General features: G+C 41.7%; 2 protein-coding genes across 5 annotated transcripts; one reads left to right on the forward strand and one right to left on the reverse strand.

The window, feature by feature from the left end:
* Nucleotides 1-1,274: 1,274 nt before the first annotated feature.
* On the reverse strand, nucleotides 1,275-14,726 carry SETD4 (SET domain containing 4). 4 transcript variants are annotated; one of them, XM_081859899.1, is made up of 11 exons: nucleotides 14,517-14,726; nucleotides 12,512-12,620; nucleotides 11,601-11,686; nucleotides 11,070-11,107; nucleotides 9,851-9,939; nucleotides 7,119-7,551; nucleotides 5,797-5,971; nucleotides 3,630-3,711; nucleotides 2,827-2,907; nucleotides 2,562-2,685; nucleotides 1,275-1,914 (listed from the first exon to the last, which is right to left on the reverse strand). In XM_081859899.1, the coding sequence occupies exons 2-11, from the start codon at nucleotides 12,559-12,561 to the stop codon at nucleotides 1,780-1,782; spliced, it is 1,293 nt and encodes a 430-aa protein (XP_081716025.1). In that variant the 5' UTR covers nucleotides 12,562-12,620; nucleotides 14,517-14,726; the 3' UTR covers nucleotides 1,275-1,779. The 4 variants fall into 4 exon arrangements, with proteins under 4 accessions (XP_081716025.1, XP_081716023.1, XP_081716024.1 ...); XM_081859897.1 differs by having other exon boundaries at nucleotides 11,601-11,696; nucleotides 14,517-14,725; XM_081859898.1 differs by lacking the exon at nucleotides 14,517-14,726 and adding an exon at nucleotides 14,114-14,215.
* On the forward strand, nucleotides 14,341-18,486 carry LOC309340834 (carbonyl reductase [NADPH] 1-like). The gene is made up of 4 exons (XM_081859921.1): nucleotides 14,341-14,473; nucleotides 15,895-16,185; nucleotides 16,945-17,052; nucleotides 17,213-18,486. The coding sequence occupies exons 2-4, from the start codon at nucleotides 15,900-15,902 to the stop codon at nucleotides 17,647-17,649; spliced, it is 831 nt and encodes a 276-aa protein (XP_081716047.1). The 5' UTR covers nucleotides 14,341-14,473; nucleotides 15,895-15,899; the 3' UTR covers nucleotides 17,650-18,486.
* Nucleotides 18,487-18,653: the final 167 nt, after the last annotated feature.

Genomic DNA, 18,653 nt, shown 5'->3' on the forward strand with positions numbered 1-18,653 from the left:
AAAAAAAGTCCCTTTCTTCTAACGTGGCTTCATATTTCTAAGGAATATTTCACTTCTAAGAACAGTGAATCCTTAAAGACATCACTTACTGATCTTTTCCCCTTAGTGAGTGTCATCTTTTGACATTTCATTCATAATGTACTTAAAAGCTTTAATTAACAGAGTTTGAAAGTTGATACTATCTTATCTTTTCCTGAATAGACAGGTCTAAAAGCACTAACGCAAGATGAATGATTCCCACATTTTATAGCTGAAGCTGGGAAACTAAAAACCATTCTAATGATAGCTGTAAAATGATATCAAGGGAGCTTCTGAGATCACCACCCTCCCCCTTTCTTCATGAGTACCTGACTAGTAATAACCAGCAGGGGAAATAAAACACGGTGCCTTCCATTGTAGAAGGTATATACTCAGGGTAGAAGGTATATACTCTTTCCTGTAACTATATTATAGCTAACACAATTGTTTCGCTGTTAAATTTAAATAATGCGCTAAAGTCAAATGTAACAGCGTCGCACGACGTGTCAGTCCTCTTGGCATTTAAAAAATATGTAGTTGCGAAAAAAATGCTAAGTACCAGAAAAATACTTAGCTATGCAATGTGCAAGCTGCTTCATGATCTCTTCCAGGATAAATAATGCTAAAAAGAGTAAAATCTGTCTTTGCTGGGGGGGGGGGGGTTGTTAAGCCTTATAAACAGATGGAGAAAAGTCAGGTTACTAAGCAGCTCTGATGAATTCCTCAGACACAGTCAACACACAGACTGCGTAAAAGGAAAATTGCCATATTGTTAATGATGCCTTGCTCTCAAAACTAACAATTCAACCTTGTTCATGGGGATCCTAACACAAATTCTGAAATTCACCCTCCCACACGAATTCAGGAGTTTTGCTCATCTTCCAAGTCCCTTCTTGCTGTCTTGCTTCTGATGGAGGTTTGGCTGGTGGGGATAAAAAGGCCTCTTTTTATCATGGTCTCCCCACAGGCAGGTGCAGCTGACCCCTACCCTATTGTCCACTTTTAAAACTGTCTTTTTCCTCCCCACCCCCACCACCATTAATGGTAACTCTTAGGATTAACTCTTATGGGTTTGTATTTTCCCCCTCCCCCAATCTCTCTTCTATTTTATTAAGCTCCCTTCAGTGGCTTTTAAATTATTTTACTGTGGTACTGTTCTACTCAAATTGTTGCAAGCCGCCTTGTGTCTGCTTTGCAAAGAAAATGGGGGATACTAAGTTTTATAATTTAAGTAAATAAATAAGCAAGCTGGTGGCTTTTGCCAATAAATAAATAATTTATTATTTATACCCAGTCCATCTGGCTGAGTAGCCCCAGTCACACCGGGCAGCTTTCAACACATATAAAAACATAATAAAATATCAAACATTAAAAAACCTCCTGATACAGGGCTGCCTTCAGATGTCTTCTAAGAGTTGCAGTGTTATTTATCTCCTTGACATCTGATGGGAGGGCGTTCCACAGAGCAGGCTACTGAGAAGGCCCTCTGACTGGTTCCCTGTAACCTCACTTCTCGCAGTGAGGGAACCGCCAGAAGGCCCTCAGAGCTCGATCTCTATGTCCAGGCTGAACAATGTGGGTAGAGATGCTCCTTCAGGTATACAGGGTCAAGGCTGTTTAGGGTTTTAATGGTCAGCACCAATACTTTGAATTGTGCTCAGAAACATACTGGGAGCCAGTACAGATCCTTTAGGACTGGTGTTATATGGCCCACTTCACACCAGGTATTCTATTCTGTGATGCAACTCTGTTCCAAGGAGGTCAGATTGTGGTGGAATGTGAATGCTGAAGAATCTCTGCTGACATTTGCAAGATCTTTAGGTCTTCTGTACGCAACGCCTCAACCAAAGTTAGCTGGCTTGCAAGATGATGGCGATCACTTTTTAACAGAGAAATCTGAAAAGTGAAAAGGTAAAAAGATCATTAATAAAATCCTACTGGACAGAGAGGCACAGTTTAAGTTTCCCCACCTATTTGTGATGGAGTGCAGAGAACCAATATTCATGGCTCCTGCACAATTATGCAATTGTCCACTGAAAACTATAATAGCCAAGATACAGATCATAGATTTAGAATAACATTCTTGATGGAAATCCATTAGCTAGAGGTATGGTGGGCTCTCCCTTGCTGGAAGTGTACGAGCAGATGGATTTCTTGCATCAATGAGGAGGAACATCTACATTGCCAAGAAGAAGGCCCCATGCAACTTCATTATTATTATTTGCATTTCCTTATCACTTACTACAAAAATGTCTCAAAGTGCTTAGGATTATAGAAGCACACATAGCACTAAATTATATACATACATACATATTTATATATGAACTTTAATTAAAATAATTATATTATACTGTTTTCTATACAAACTGAACCATCTTCATTTCTGAGTGTTAAGCTGGTATGACAGAAATCAGTGTGCGGGATTTTCAGTCTTTTGGGGATCCTATTGCTCTTAAATGCAAGTAGGAAAGGGGTTTTTTCCCCCATGTGAGTTTCACCTCCAGCCCTTGTGTTACAGCAGGCTAATTCATTCAAACAGATACCTTCTTAAGGGCATGCTGGGTCTCCTCTGTCAATGACATACATATTTTTGTTGCGAGATCCAAACTCTTCTTTTCATTCCTCTTTGAAACTACATCACCAAGCAACACTTTCTTCCAGGAAGTACTACAGTCAATAAATGTAAACACATTTTAGATATTTTGCTTCTGATCCAGCCATCAGACAGCTAAACAAAGTCGAACAATGGCATTCAAGAAATGCAACTTTTGCATTAGCGGCCATTTTCAGCAAACATTTGCTACTTACAATTGGTCTGCTTCCAGACATAGCAGCTTGAGAGCCGTAAGAAGTCTCCAAGATGGCCCATCCCAGTCAAACGTCAGATTACTAGAGATGAAAATAACAAATCATTTTTAAAAGAATCTATATCCAACATATTTTATAATAGCAGCCTCGTACCCAAAACCACTTGGGAATTCTAAGCAATAATAAAAACTTTGTGCCGTTTTGAAAAGTTCAGTCCAGCCTCTTGATTCAAAATAGCAGCATCCAATTGTACCCTAACTTGGAGGAAAACCTGCTCCTTATCCACATGCAAAATATGATTATGGTATGTCCAGAGTGAACAGACAACTTTCCAAAATATGTAGTACATACTGCATACATACAGTGGTACCTCGAGTTAAGTACTTAATTCGTTCTGGAAGTCCGTACTTAACCTGAAACTGTTCTTAACCTGAAGCACCACTTTAGCTAATGGGGCCTCCTGCTGCTGCCGTGCCACCGGAGCACGATTTCTGTTCTCATCCTGAAGCAAAGTTCTTAACCTGAAGCACTATTTCTGGGTTAGCGGAGTCTGTAACCTGAAGTGTATGTAACCCGAGGTACCACTGTACTGTATATGACACACACATTTATTAATATTAGTAGAATTTATAAAAGGATTTTTTTACTTGATTATATTTTATCCACTTTTTGTCTAAGGTTTAAGCATGGGAGGCACCCACTGATCAAAACATCCTAACCTATCTTCTTTGTTGACCTGAAGTTATAAACTAAAATCACAGGAGGGAGGCTATTGCGTCCCCAGATGCATATGTATACTTAACTCTAAAAGGTTGTTTTCTTGTAAAATTGAAAGTTTCGTATGCCTCTGCTTATCTTCTGGAAGGATATATTTGAGTAAGGTTTCTGAAGGAAAAAAATGTTTAAAGCAAACAAGTTATGAGAGTTACGGTAACGAAGAAGCCTTTTGTGTGTCTCTAGCACTATTAACTATTAGCATTTCTGCTGAAAATATTTTAAGAAACAAAGCCAAGAACACATTTGCTCTCACTTGTGGCTGGGTGCTCACATAATTTTAGCATGACTGTCTGACTTCACTGGCGTAGGGGGAATCTAGAAACACACATGTGCTGTGGTTGCTCGACTAGAGGAGGAAAAGCAGGTTTTCCTTTCCCCAAGAATGGTCATGTCCACACCATACATTTAAAGCACTCTTACAAGTCACTTTAACCATTAGGACATTCCTACAAAGAATCCTGGGAGCTGTAGTTTGTTAAAGGTGATGAACAGTGTATTTCTGTGGCAAGCAAACTACAGTTCCCAGGATTATTTTGAGAAATCCATGACTATTATAAAGAGCCATTTAATGTATGGTGTGGATGTGATCAGTGGGAGGGAGAAGGAAATTGTGTGTGTGTATATGCTTGCTTAAAATGAATGTATTTTGATGGAATAGAATATGATCATTTTGTGGAGGGTTTGGCAGGTGTACTTTAAGTTGCCTTGTCTCTGAGACTAAAAGCCTTCCCTATACACACACACACACACACACACATATATATATATATATATATATATATATATATATATATATATATGAGAGAATGAAATGACTGAGATACCATTCCATCAGAAAAATTTCAAAGAGATTTGCATAAAGCAATGTTTAAGAAAATACTGATAAAATCAAACTTTAAACTCAAGTAGACATAAATAAAATTTATCAGCTGAAGATACAATCTACGCTTTAAAAACAAACATGCACAATAAAATTAAGTGTCTGAGTATGCTTGCCTCCCCCTGCAAAAAAAACCCCCTATATAAAACAAGTGGCTTCAGCCTAGATGTGGAGAGTTGGAAATGAAAAAACCAAAACAAAATGCAAAACCCTAGAAAAGAAAAACCAAGGAAAACCAAAAACAAGCTGGCTATTTAAAAGCACAATAAAAAGGTGGGGAATCTGCCTACGGCTTAGATTTTCCCTGCCAGCCCTAACCAGGTTGTTATTATTTAATTGATTTACAATCCAAGTTGAAGCAACAACATTAGCTGCAAAATGTAATAGCTGACCGCAAAGAGCACACTGCACACAAATACCAAAGGATTAAACAGAGTGTAAAAACCAGCAGCTAAAACTTAAAGGACAAACAGATGCCGAGTGGCAGAAAGCTGAGTTTTCTCAACCAATTCCATAGCTAAGCCAAGATGACCATTAGGACTAACAGCAGAGTGCTAGGATAATGTGTGTACCAGGATAATGTCAGCTCTCAACAGCAAAGGATGATGGCATCCCCTTCAGTGATCAAAATTCGCCTGGCACATTTTGTACCTGGCTATTGGCCACTTGCGACCAAGTGAAGATGGCTGGGCACCAGGATGGTGCCTGACATCTCCATCATCTGGAGGTGCATGCCTGAGGATCCTTGGATCAGTTTTCACACACTAGCAACACATCCTGTGTAATTCTGTTATATTTCATTGGCACAATTAGAATGAATTTCAGGAACAAAAAAGTTGTATTGAAAAATATGGCTTTTGAGGCATCTGGCCCAACAATGGCAACTTGGCATTCCATTTTGGCGACTAACCCTGGTTTAAGGAGCCATTTGGCACCTAACTTTTATGTACGAGTTTCTAACTCTGACCTCCATCATTCCCAGAGTTATAAGCCAGAGGTGGGCAGGCTTTGGGAAGATGTGATACTGCCACTAATAGCTACAAGTAAAGGACAACCTCACTGTGGTCTTATCATTATTCTGCTACACAATGCATTGCCATGGTTGCTTTTCAAAGAGAGCCCTGCCCAAGACTTGCAAGATGAACTGAAGTCAGGCAGCTACAGTGCAAAGCTAGCTGCAAGTGGTAGCTGGAACCCTTAAAAAATGGTAGTGGAATGATAAGCTCCGCCCACTGAGTGGCAGGTTGGCCCTGTCCTAAGCCTCCAGTAAAACTGCATCACCCATCAATGTCAAGATCAAATCTCAAATTTACCTGTCCCAACATGCACACTGCTGTGTGGATTAGAGTTCGCAACAAAACCATATTCGAGAAGCAGGCGCTGATTATCATGTGGGCCATAACAAATAAATACTTCTTTGTATTTCTGACAGCCTGAAAGTGTTCTTATTTCATAACACTTTGTCTTCTCATTAAATGCAGCTTTCACCTTGGAGGAGGAGGAGGGAGGAGAGAATAAGGCAGTTTTATCTGAAAAGAAAGTTCATGAGAACAGACCAAGCCTAAAATGTTTTAAGCTATTTGTGAACCACTCTTCTTCCCAACACCAAGGACAACAGAGAATACGAACGTGTGGAAATGGCAAATTTAAATGCCAGTGCTGGAGGAAATGTTGAATGTTTGGTGTCCAACTCTTGATTGTGTGCCGCAAACGGCACCTTCACATCTTACTCACTTGGAGCGTCCCTGTGTGGTGCAAGGGAATTAGGACCGCAGCTCCTGGCCCATGCATTGAACATGGAGGTCTACAAAAACACAGCTATGTGAGAACTCCTGCATAGGAACTCCATACGATCACAACCACCACCACCCCAATACGCACACCATTTTGAGGATAAGCAGCTGTTCATGCAAAGGTGTATTTTTGCCAACACTAACACACAACATGTGTGTCCAAGGAGTTGGTAAGTTGTCTGCCCTGGTTGCGCATTCCCTGAAGGAGCAGGTGCAGAGTTTGGGGTGCTCCTAGGTCCAGCTGGGTCACTAGAGGCACAGGCATCCTCAATGGTTGGGTGTGCCTTTCCTACTAACTTCTATTGGCAAGACAGCTGCAGCTGTTACTGGGTCAGGTTAGCCCAACCACAATTGTCCATGCATTTGTAACCTCATGGTTGGTTTGTGCTCCATGTGCCCTTGGGGTTGGTCTGGGGGCTGCAGCTGGTGCAGAACACAACTTCTAGAACCCCCAAGTGATGGTCAAGAGGGGCCTGGGGCAGATAGGAATTGTAGCTCGAAACAAGTGAAGTGCACCAGGTTGGGGAAGGTTGATCTACTTCATAGTCAAAGCAGAACATTAAACACAATGAGCCTTCCAACAACTAAAGTACTATAGTCAGCAGAACGACGGATGGCCCCTTTTGCCTTTTACCTGGGCTCTGGCAGAACACATGGATTAATTTGGGAAAGTATTAAAAGTGGATTTTTTTTGCGCAGAACACAGGGAGGAGTAATGAAAGAAGGGTACCATGAAAGAAGGCATGGCTGGCTGGAACCGTTCACACTGCACAGTTCAGTTCCTACTGTTCATGCCAATTTCCCACCCTCATATTCTAGAAACCTGGCTTCAATTAGCTTACCTGGACAGCTGGATTGTGATTTAGCAGATCCAAGTAAGGAGCCAAGGCATATGTATTTGACTCCCTAGAGAAACAGTCCTCCTGAGAATGTTTCATATACACTGTCCTGGTATTAACGGTGCACCAAGCCCACCGAAAGGCACTATAGTTAAAGACAGATGCTATGTCTTCAGAAAACAGAGGCTGTAAGGAGAAGAAAAATGGCTGGGATGAAACAAACAGCTCCTGGACCCGTCTTCTTTGCTCAAGGGCTTTTCTTCTTAAGGGCACAGGGAAAAGGCTCACTGTTTCTTGCTCCAACCAAACAGGGCAGGTATATGTTTCAGGTAGGAGATCCAGGTATGGCTTCCACAGAGATTCCTCCTTGCAAGTACACTTTTCTGCTATTAAAAATGTACACAGTGCTGCCAAAGGAGAAATGGGGGGTCTCCATCTAAAGATAAAAGAAAACATGAGAACCACAAATCCTCCTTACTACATTCCTATAGCTTTAAATGACACAGAAAGCTGCTCACGTAGCATAAAGACTGACTTACGTCACCATCGCCCATTAAATGCTATGGACGCAGAACAGAGTAGGGGCAGCCAAGATGGCAGCTTCCAGATGTTGTAGACCTTGTGACTCTCAAATGCCCCAGCCAGGATGGCCCCAAAGATCAGGGATAATGGGAGATGTAGTCCACGGCATCTAGAGGGCACTACACTGACTACTCATACTCCAGAGTAAGCAAATTAACCAGAGGATCCAGTTTATCCGTGTGTGATGGATGGGCCTTGGGGTCATCCTCACGGACACCCAGAAGCCAGTCATGGCTGGGCAGAGTGTCAACCACTCAGGAGGCGGTGGAGAGTTAAAAGACGGAAAGTTTAACTGTCAGGTCTTAAATAGGGCTTAGGGTGTGGTAGATTTTAGGAAGGGTTTGGCTGGGAATTAGCTGGGCTTGCTGTAGAAAGACTCAGATGCTTTATGCTGTATAAATATTTAATATTTCATTTAATCAAGGGAAATATTATGTAAGCAGCTGAAGAGGAGAGGACAGAGAGTGAAGAAAGAGCTGGCGGGGGGGGGGGGGGCTTTTCACATCTTCTGGACCCCCTAGGAAACTCAGCAAACCTGCTGTACGGTCATACCTTGTGTTACGTTTGCTTCACGTTGCAGCTTTTCAGGTTACAAACGCAGCAAACATGCAAGTGTTTACTTCTGGGTTTGCCGTGCACGCACGCGTAGAAGAGATCTGCGTGCTTCGCACACGTGCAATAGCGGCACTCTACTTACGGGTTTTTCAGGGTGCGAATGGCACCCCAAAACAGATTGTGTTCCTAAGTAGAGGTACCACTGTACCTGGAATTGGGTGTGGAGAGTGCAACTGAATGGGACATGGCTGTGGGCAGCCTGAGGAAGTACCATCCACCTTGGGCCTGCCCATAAAAAGCAAGCCTAGAGTGAGAAACGAGGGTGATGTCTGTGGCTTCTAGGAACAATTCTCATTGTGAGACTTTTGTGAGTGAGCCGAGAGTTTGTTTGAACCATGAGTGAGAACCCGGAGCCTGAGAAGGAGGAAGTGCCAGAAGGAAAATGAACCGATATTCTTGATTTTTATATACTAGCAACTTTGTTTTCAAATAACATTTTTATGTCCAACTGTATTTTTGTAATATTTTGTTTAAGTCATCTGTTGTTGCTTCAGTTTTCTGTACACCACAGAGATATTTTTATTATGTCCTGCAAATATTTTGCAAGAGCATAAACAAAGAGATAGAAACCAAATAAAACCCAATTAGAGTCAATGATTTTTAACCACTTCAGTCTTGTTCATCTGCTTACACCTTAAGATACAATTCTCTAACCACTTACCTGAGTGCAAGACCTACTGAAATCAATGGGGTTTGTTTCTAAGTAGACTATAAGGGCAAGGACATTTGCAGCACATCCCTGCCCATGGCTACTCAGAAGTATGTCCCACTGTGTCCAATAGAGCTTACACTCCAAAGTAAGCGTGTGTGAGGCTGCAACCAGTTTTTGTTCTGAAGTAAAATACTTTTCTTCTGCTTCTACAGTGGTACCTGGGGCTACATACGCTTCAGGTTACAGACTCCGCTAACCCAGAAATATTACCTCGGGTTAAGAACTTTGCTTCAGGATGAGAACAGAAATGGCGCAGCAGCAGCAGCAGGAGGCCCCATTAGCTAAAGTGGTGCTTCAGGTTAAGAACAGACCTCCAGAGCAAATTAAGTTTCTAACCCGAGGTACCACTGTATTAGTTTTTATTGTTTTGAAAGTTTAGCATATATTCTGATCAATAATTCTAGAGAAAAAGAAGCAGAGAAAGGGTAATTTTAGTTTTAATTTCCATTACCTTTCCCTTGCTTGTTTTTCCTTATTAGTTATCATTATAAAACTGTTCTGTGCAATACAATCCTATGCATGTTTCTTCAAAAGTAAGTCTTGTCTACTGGCTAGAGTATATTCCCATGTTGAGTGCATTTAGGGTTGTGGCCTAAATATCTGAATTTCCTGTGGACATACTTTATTTCACTGTTTTTTTCATATATGTGGCTTCAAATATATAGCACCAAATAACTTCTCTATCTGCATGGCTATGCTGAAAGTGATAGAAATGATTCTGATAAGAAAAAGTACAGTGTGAGGAATGTTAAGAGTAGGTTCAAGGGAGAACTAGGAATTCTTGATAGACAGAATTCAAAATTGTATTAAGGGATTGTAAACTTACTTTATGATGTATTCTCCAAGGTAGCTGCTAAGGACAGTATTAGTGGTGAGCAAGCATTTTTCAGGCAATGAAATAATCAGCTCTTCTGCCTATGGTTTTTTAAAAAGAAAGAAATCAGAGTGAACATACTCCCAAATACAATTTGCAACAAGAAATGTCAAAATGCACACATAATTAGCACTATTGGGTCAAGAAAAAAATACTGCACTGATGAATCTAAGAAAAAATTATTATGGCTGGTCTGCAGCTTAACAAAGGGCATTAACTTCAAAGAGGCTTCCCCCCCTTCCCCCCCCAAAAAAAGACTGAAAGTTGTCACTTGAAACAAGACAAGCACTGGGCACTTTAGATACAGATTATATTACTCAATGGAGTGCTGAAAGATTAGTAGCCCTGGTTATAAATTATTGGCAACAAAAATATATTTCTGTTCTGATTAACAGTTGAGTAAAAACCAGATGAACCATACAGTTTTTAATTGGTTGTCAGCACCTTTCTACAGTTCTTTACAAGTTATATTTAGCCATGAATGTATGACTTGAAGGTCAAAATTTCTATTCCCATTTTTATTGTGGTCAAACCATTACAAGATTACCTCAGTTTTGTTAATTTCACACACTGAGTATTTCTAGCAAATTCACTACTAGGAGTTGACCACCTCCTATGCCAATTATTTCAGAGGAAGTGGTAAATACCAGCTTTTACCACCTGGCGGAGCAAAATCATTCACAATAACTTTACACAACAAAAATTATGTTAAGAAACTGGCCATACACCAATCTACAAAGCTCAGAAATAATTGTTTTTAAATGGTTGTTCTGTTTACCCCCCCCCCCCACTTCAGAATCTGATTCTGTGAATCCAGTATAGTCTAGTGCAAAGGAAGCTTTAAGACAGTTTGTTAATACAGTGGTACCTCGGGTTAAATACTTAATTCATTCCAGAGGTCCGTTCTTAACCTGAAACTGTTCTTAAACTGAGGTACCACTTTAGCTAATGGGGCCTCCCGCTGCTACACGATTTCTGTTCTCGTCCTGAAGCAAAGTTCTTAACCCGAGGTACTATTTCTGGATTAGCGGAGTCTGTAACCTGAAGTGTATGTAACCCGGGGTACCACTGTACTATACACAAGGATACCATGGAGGGGGTAGAGGGAGGGATCTCATATTTTCAATCTGCCCCAGAAGTTGTGCACCAGCCCCTTCTTTGGAATACAAACCTGAAGAGCTTTTGTGGTCATCAATCCTCTTCCTGTCTCTAAAAGACAAGAGAGAGAAAGCTGCAATGAAACTGGCTCCTGGACTCTCCAGAAAGCTGAAAATGGTTGTTAACTGGTGGTCCAAGAAAAGAAACAGGATCGGGGGCAAGAATTTAGAAGTGGTTTGTATCTTCACTACCACTAGGTTCCCCAGAGATATGCAGTATTAATTATTTCATTATTTGACTTGTGAAGCAACTCAAAGCAATTTGACATTACAAGAAAAGCATGTATAAAACAATTTCATACACATGCATACTGCATATATAAATAGACTGCTCAGGCCTCAAGGAAACAAGGCAGAAGGAGGGGGGAGAACACAGAAGACTTTTAGAAAGCAAAAAACTCATGGAATGCTTAATCAGAGTTATAAATAGGGCATGGAAGCTCCTGCCTTCAAACTTTTGCCCCGGAGGCTCTCCCCAGATCACCTGTAGTTTCAAACACACTCAAATACAGCTGCAGTTTGTCAGAAAAGTATTATATCATTACCTGAAAATTGTGCTGGCCGTAATTTATTATCTTCATAGCCTCTTTCTTTCAGCCATTTCTTTAGCAGCACATATTCGTGTTTGTGGCTAAGATTTACTGAAATCATTACACAGAAATTATCGGGCTACGGCATTCTTTCATTAATGACAATTCACCAAAAGATGGTTTTCACAGCAGCGTAACTACTATACCTGAAAATCACAACACTGGGGGGAAAATGGATGCCATGAAAGTACTTTGGCTTAGCGGAATAAACAGAATAACTTGGCAGTACAGTAGCAGGACTACGCTCCTCCCTGATAAACCTATTGTATCAATGTTACCCTATACACAGGAAAAAATAGGGGATAGGAATTCCATCTTCCTATCTGCACTATACAATGTGCATTGGGGTTCACTAATCACTTAGGCTGCAATCCTTAGCACACCAGACATCGGAGTACACCCAACTGAACACAGTGAGGCCCACTGCTCAGAAAACATGTACAGGAGCATGTTGTTACACTGTGTTGGCTCAATGGCTTTTATGAACATTAACCCCAGTTGCAATACTGAATTAACTATTCCCCCACTCCTAAGCTAGTGTTGTTTTCCCATGTCACTGATAAAAAATTTCAGTAACAATATGACACCCTGGTTTGTAAGAATGTAGATCGGCTTTCCCCAAGCGTTTGCCCTCCAAATGTTTTGTATTTCAAATCCCATTAAGTTGTATTGGCTTAGGTTAAGCTTCTTCCATTTGGGGAAGGCTAGGCTAAATGTTGGAATGCTACATCTCAAAGCATTCATTGGCCCAGCATGAGCTAAGATAGGATAAACTTCACTTTTAGACTTTGTTTAGCTTTCCGAGGTTTGAGGGTGCCTTAATAATAAAAGGCCTTGAAACAAACAAACAAACAAAAACACATTACCACCACATAAAGACAAACTTCTCGATTGTTTTCTTCGCCTCTTTCGACATGTTCGACCTTTACTCTTCTTCATGTTAATCAAAGGCCTTCAGATTTTGTACATCAAACTCTGCATGGAAACAAAATGCATTTCTTACAGTAGTTTTTTTCAGTTGCTATAGATACAAAAATGTTTTGCCCCATGATAATATTGGGAAGAAACTTTCATGGCCAACACACTCATAGATGGCTTACCACGAAAAACATCAAATGTGCAAAGAAACTAACAATGTAAATGGGAGCGGGAGACGCGAGGGAGTCCAAAGAAGTGATGAAACCATGTTTGTGACAGAAGTAAGATTGTTTATTATTTGTGCATTTATATTTAAAAACTTTAATAAATATTTATTAAAAAAAAAAACAAATGTGCAAAGAAACAGGGAACAAAAATCTCATCCTCTTGCATCCACTGAACTAACTCATCTTGGAACAGACCAATAATAGCCAACTAGTTTTCTGGTTGCCTATCTTCATATTGCCAAAACAGAGTCATGAGGGAGGCACTGGTAGGCTTTGGTGACCCCACAAGGTTTGAAGAAATACAACCCCCCCCCCCCACACACAACTATTGTGGGAGGGAGAAGTTCTAAGGGGGTGGGTGGGGAGGGAAAACAGAAAACAGCCAATAAACACAGACCGTGTAAATAGCCAAGTTCCCTTCATCCCTGACCACTGGTCCTGTTAGCTAGGGATGATGAGAGTTGTAGTCCCAAAACATCTGGAGGGCCAAGTTTGACCGCGCCTGGTATAAAGCATGCACCAAAATCTATCAGAGTGGGCTTAAAAGTTCCATACTGTATTAAGTTGTTCTCTAAAAATCTGCACCAAGTTAAGATATACTGCAGAGTAGTTCATCACATATTTGTTGCCAGCTGCACTGCATGTGGGTTTACTGTTGGCAAAAATATTAAGCGTTTCCAACCATAATTGTATCTCCAAAACTAATTTCTGAACATATAAAATGAGACTATTCAGCAGGATGGCTAGGCCTTGCCACCAAATACCAGCTGCTGGGGGCCAAAAGCAGGGCAGGGTTTTGGCCTTCAACCCCTGCTTGTAGGATTGAAAGGGGGCAACTGACAGGCCACTGTAGAAAGGAGAACTAGAGACAGCCTTCGTCTGAGGGCTCTTTATTGGTCCATAAATCCATAAATATGGGGGTGGGGGGGTTAGAAAGAAGAAGCAGCAAATCCTCATTTACTATTCCCTCATTTGACTACGATCATAAACACACGAATACCAATCCTATATATTATATAACGGTGCTTTTTTCTATTAAGAAAAAAGTTTAGATACTTTCATTTTGACTCAAGAGAATCACCATTTTATAGTTCAAATCGGGGAAAATAAACACAGTACATGGACAAAAGTACAAAGATTCACAAAATGTTTAGCCCTGCGTGCTCCCAGGAAAAAAGCCCTGCATCCAACAGAGCTCCCGCCTATGTAAAAACAGCACATGGCCAAGGCTGCAACACAGAGCAGAGACGTCTGCATTGGGATTTGCTGCCTCCCTAAGGAACAAGCCGCGCGGCATCTCAGCGCCCCGGCAACTCCACTCACCGAGCTCCCCGCAGCCCCACGCGCCCCTTAGAGGGCGCCGCGCTTCCCCCTTCGGCTGCCACCGCCCCCAAACTCTCGCGGGCTCCTTTCCCAGGCTGCAAGGGGCCGGAAGAGGCGGGCCTTGTCATTCCATGGCCGCCGCCTCTCAGCCAATCCCCTGGCGATTCGAGAGACAGGGTGGAAGGAGCGCCGCTTCCCATTGAGCGGAGACTAAAAAGGCGCACGCTTTCCTCCTTCCCCCCAGCAGCTGCGCCGTCGATTCTGGGGATCCCCGCTTAGAACAGGCGCAGCTCTTTAAGGCGCCTCCACCCGGTATAGTTGGAAGTGGACCAGCTTTGCAGCAGCCTGGTTTCCGTAAAGGTTTTTCGCGCTAATCCTACATTATAACTTTTGTTTTCCTAACCTGTAGCCGCGCAGCGACACCAAGGAATTTATTTGGACCGCAGTTGTCGCTGGGTGGTGTTGGCACGTCTGGATCCTAATGCATTCAGCGAGTGCGCGGGTTATATGCGGGGTGTGGCTACTGGGAAGGCTGCAGCCGGACGATTGTGCTCTGCTCTAAGGAGCATTTTGCAGAACTGCCCTTGTTCATTTTTCTGAGCTGCTCTAGGGTGCAGCGTCACGGTAGGGAGTGGCTTGTAGCTGTACAGTAACACGAGAAGTTCCCTTGGGGAAGTCCAGCCAGATGGGCGGGGTATAAATAATAAATTGTTATTTTTATTATTATTGACCCTGAACCTTCTTTCTTTGTAGTCAGCTATCTGTTCTATCTTTCGAGTTATGCCACTGAGAGATGTGCTTTTGACCAGAATGGGTACAAAGTGATAACACTAGAAAGCATGTTGCCAGCTTCGTGCTTTCGGCTTCCCCTCCTGCTTTGCACGACTGCATTTGTAACTGAAAGGTCTTTTTCTTCCCCCTTCGTTTGGCCTCCCTGTTCACGCTTAGGTTACCCCGTTGCAAGGTTATGGCGCTCTAAAGCGGTGCTTCCCAAACTTTTGAGGGCCACTGCTCCCTTGGTTGTATAAACACATCCTCAATGCGCACTGCCCTACGCTGTGAAAAGCATTTTTTCAGAAGAGCGGTTTGCACAACCCACTAAGGAAGATAACACAGTAAAACTCAAACCAGTAAAAATAAATAACATATTAATTGAAAATCTAATCCAAACTAGTTTAATTAATTCAACAAAGTGGATGAGGATGCAGTGGTGCCAGTATGATAGTCGTTTACACCTCCAGTGCCACCCCTGCCACCCACTTGCCTCTTTGCAACCCCCCCCCCAATAGATACAGCCCACTTTGGAAACCACTAATTTAAAATGTAGATGGATTTAATGTTGACTCATGACACATGGTATTTTATCAATAAAGATCTTATGTCAATGCCATGGCTAAATTGTGCTTTGGCTCATAACTGGTGCCATGGCTTACAATGCAAACAAGCCCAATGCAGTTTTCTTGAAGCACGGTCCTGTGCCTTTCTACTCAGAAGCAAGGCCCACTCAGTTCAGTAAGACTTACCGTACATCTAGGTAGGTGTTATAAGATTGCAACTTGGGACTCTGCATAGGTTCCAAAGTGGTGTACCAGTTTATTATTTTTTAGCTTACAAGGGGTAATTTATAGAACCAAAATCACACAAAATTCAAATAAAAGCCATTCAATGCTATTGTTGCAAAAGGTTTGATAGAATCACCTTTTTAGCTGTGAATAAATTAACCATCTCATTCTTTCTGATATTAATGTTCCTTTTTAGTTACTTTGAAATTTCCTTGGCAGGGAGAATGTCTAGTACTCCAGTAGCTGTGGTGACTGGATCCAACAAAGGCATTGGGCTGGCCATCGTGCGGGCTCTATGCAAGAAGTTCACTGGGGATGTTTACCTAACAGCCCGGGACATCCAACGGGGCAAGGAGGCAGTGGCCAAGCTTCAGGAAGAAGGGCTGAAGCCACAGTTCCACCAGCTGGACATCACTGATCTGCAGAGTATTCAAACCCTCCGTGATTTCTTGAAGGAGAAGTATGGAGGATTAAATGTGCTGGTCAACAATGCAGGGATTGCTTTCAAAGGTAAAATACATTTATAGTCTTTGGCTGCAATCATGCAGTCTGGCTGCAGGTTAACTCTTCTTCAGGCTCCAGCCTTTGTCATTTTCTCTCTTGGTGAGTGGATGTGTGTCACTTTCTGGTGCTTCCTCACTTTAATTGCCTGGTTACCTGCACTATGAACAGGTTACTAGGAAGAATTGTCCAGAGTAATAGACAGAGCATTTCTAATTGCCAGCCGCAGAGTGTGGTGGAGCAGCATAGCCATACCCACAGTGCTTCTGCTCATGCAGGCTGGGATAGAAGTTGAGGGGAGCAGGAAAAACGTCTAAACTGGCAAAGCAATCAGGTCCAGTGCCATATAGTGATGTGAGAGGCACTGGATCATGGTCCGGCTCAGCCCCATCACTAGTGAGGCTTTTTGTGGGACATCAGCTGTGGGAATCCTGTCAGTGGTACTTCCAGTGGGTTGATTGGAAAGCTCTGTGCTGGAAGAAGGAGGTTGGTGCCGTATCAAGGGCAGAGGATGGCTTTTGGGTGGACCCCTTCTAATACTTTAATTGTAATGGTGTGCCATATCATCTGGATATAGTATTTTTTCTTATAAACTATTTATTTGTTTTATTGATGTTTATTCTCACCCTTTAAAAAGAAAATTTTCTAATGAATATTCAAAATAACACTAAGCTAATGAAGGAACAAAAGCAGGTTTTTACAAAGTTTATATTTTCATAATGTCCATTCTGATTTTTGTTTGCTTTCTCCCTGCCATCTGGCAAAAAGTTGCAGATACAACTCCATTTGCTATACAAGCGGAAGTCACACTGCGAACAAACTTTTTTGCAACAAGGGATATTTGCAGAGAATTGCTACCACTGATGAAACCTAATGGTAAGTGCTCCACACTGACTTTAGGGGAAAATATATTTAGATTTAGGCTGTAACCTTGCACTTAACTGGGATCAAGGCCTATTGAACGCAACATGAGGTGGGGTGGAGGCAACAAGCTTAACTAAGGCTAGTTTCTTCTTAACATTTTCCCTTTTAATAGGCAGAGTGGTGAACGTATCTAGCATGTGCGGGGCTTCAGCGTTGTCCCAATGCAGCCAAGACTTGCAGCAGAAGTTTCGGAGTGACACAATCACTGAAGAGGAACTAGTGAAACTCATGGAAAAATTTGTAGAAGACACCAAGAAAGGAGTGCATGAAAAGGAGGGTTGGCCAAGTACAGCTTATGGCGTGTCCAAAACTGGATTAACGGTTCTGTCCAGAATTCAAGCAAGGCAGCTGAATGAGACGAGGAAAGGTGATGGTATTCTCCTGAATGCCTGCTGCCCTGGGTGGGTCAGGACTGACATGGCAGGTCCCAGAGCCCCAAAATCTCCTGATGAGGGAGCTGAGACTCCAGTGTATTTGGCCCTTTTACCCCCTGGTGCTGATGGGCCTCACGGCCAGTATGTTAGTGAAAAGAAAGTGCAGAAGTGGTAGTTGTTCAGTGTACACTGAATAATGCATTTGCAGTGTTACTACTAGCTTGATTACTAGCAGTAATAGTGCAAAAGCAGATGTGGACTCTTCCACTGGGATCTGCTGTAACAGTCGTGGCAGGCTCACTTGCAAAGGAAGAAAGTGTTTCATAAATGCTTCATATTGTCTGTTATGCACCTGTGCAAATAACTATTTTGGTTTGGTGTGTGCATGTGGCAGTTGGTGAGCATCTTTTTGCTACATTTGCTCTTCCCCGGATTTGGGAAGCTGTCTTGGCTTAATGTGTATTTTCCAGCTATTTTGAATTATTTTTGTTTCACAATGTGTGAAAACCATTTCCTTTTTGAATTTTAAAATGTGTATACATGATTTTCTCTCCTGTGCAAGGCTGTTTTGTTTAACACAGAAATCAAGCCATTATAGCCTTCACTGCAAATATGAATGCATGAAATAAGTAAAATGGACATGATGGCTTAGCAAATTTAATTTGGGCTGCTGTGGTGGGGAGGGTGCACGTGGGCTGTATAAAGAGAACCAATTTCTACTCTTAAACCCCTAGAAATAATTCACTCCACTGTTAGCATAGCAAAGATCCTCCAAGTTCAGGAAAACACAAAGGATCGTTATTACACATTATATAATTGTTAGAAAATAAAAGTTGAATGCTTTCTCTGTAAAAGGATCTCTTAACACCCGTACAAATGAAACTGAAACTAATATTCATGGATCTTTGTTTTTGATTAATAAAAATGTATTCTAAACAATATACATGCATGCAATTTTCATATGTTTGATGACAAAGCACATATTTAAAAATAAAAGGCTTGACCATGTTTACCTCTGGTTTTTTTGTTATATTTTAAGGGGTCTGCATAAAGCAGAAAGGGGAGAGATGCACTTATCCTGTATTGTTTTGTTTTTAAAAACTATACAAGTGATGGGGAAAATTGTGTTTTCTACATATAAATGATCTTATGAATGCCATATTATACAGAGCCATCTCA

The sequence above is a fragment of the Podarcis erhardii genome (assembly GCF_964252035.2).
Source record: "Podarcis erhardii genome assembly, chromosome: 4".
NCBI lineage: Eukaryota > Metazoa > Chordata > Lepidosauria > Squamata > Lacertidae > Podarcis > Podarcis erhardii.